Raw genomic sequence first — 731 nt, forward strand, 5'->3', positions numbered from 1 at the left:
ATTTGTTCGTCTGCCACGACGTTCCCCACTTGCGCTAACCAAGCAGCAATCCTCAGCGCCGGTTCCCTCACATACATACATACCCACACACCGGCACAGGCCAACGCAGACTCACACACACACACGCATACCTCAAAACCCCAGAACGCGCGCCCACATCCCTTCCCACGGCCTACAATACCTACCCTACCGCTAATCCCTCACATGCACTTACACCAATAACACACTTGTCATTTCCGTCCTACTCAATCTTGATGTCGAAGAGGCCGACCTGCTTCGACAGGTGACCCGGGTGCTCCTTGCCCTCCTCCTTCGCCTTTTGGGCGTTGGCCTCGTTCTGCTTCACGAGGTCGGCGGGGCACGACTTGAACTCCGCCTCCATCACCTTCTGAACGCAGTAACCGAGGCGGAACTGCCCACTCTTCACGCACTCCCTCATCACCCACGCCCACGACTCCTCGTTCGGCTTAATCTTGTTGCGGTGGTTCATCTCCTCCAGCAGGTCCATCATCGCGCAGAACTTGCTCTCATTCTCCACAGGGTTCGGTTGCTTCGACGGCACCTCGTAGATGCGCTGCAGCGCCGCGTTGTACGTCGCGAGGTCCGGTGGGCAGTTGCTCACGTTCATGTTCACAAGCACCTCGCCCGCCTCGTCGTAGTACTTGCACTTCTTGATCTTCTCGATCCACGGCGCGGTGTTGGTGTCCACCTCGTAGCCGAACAGGTCGTAC

General features: G+C 57.9%; 1 protein-coding gene across 1 annotated transcript; it reads right to left on the reverse strand.

Annotated features, from left to right (window-relative positions):
* Nucleotides 1–241: 241 nt before the first annotated feature.
* On the reverse strand, nucleotides 242–628 carry DQ04_22841000 (ribonucleoprotein p18, mitochondrial precursor; the record flags this gene model as incomplete). Its single annotated transcript, XM_009318124.1, has 1 exon — nucleotides 242–628. One exon carries the CDS (start codon nucleotides 626–628, stop codon nucleotides 242–244), a length of 387 nt encoding a protein of 128 aa, XP_009316399.1.
* Nucleotides 629–731: the final 103 nt, after the last annotated feature.

This window comes from Trypanosoma grayi, assembly GCF_000691245.1.
Source record: "Trypanosoma grayi strain ANR4 Tgr_2284_V1, whole genome shotgun sequence".
NCBI classification, from domain to species: domain Eukaryota; phylum Euglenozoa; class Kinetoplastea; order Trypanosomatida; family Trypanosomatidae; genus Trypanosoma; species Trypanosoma grayi.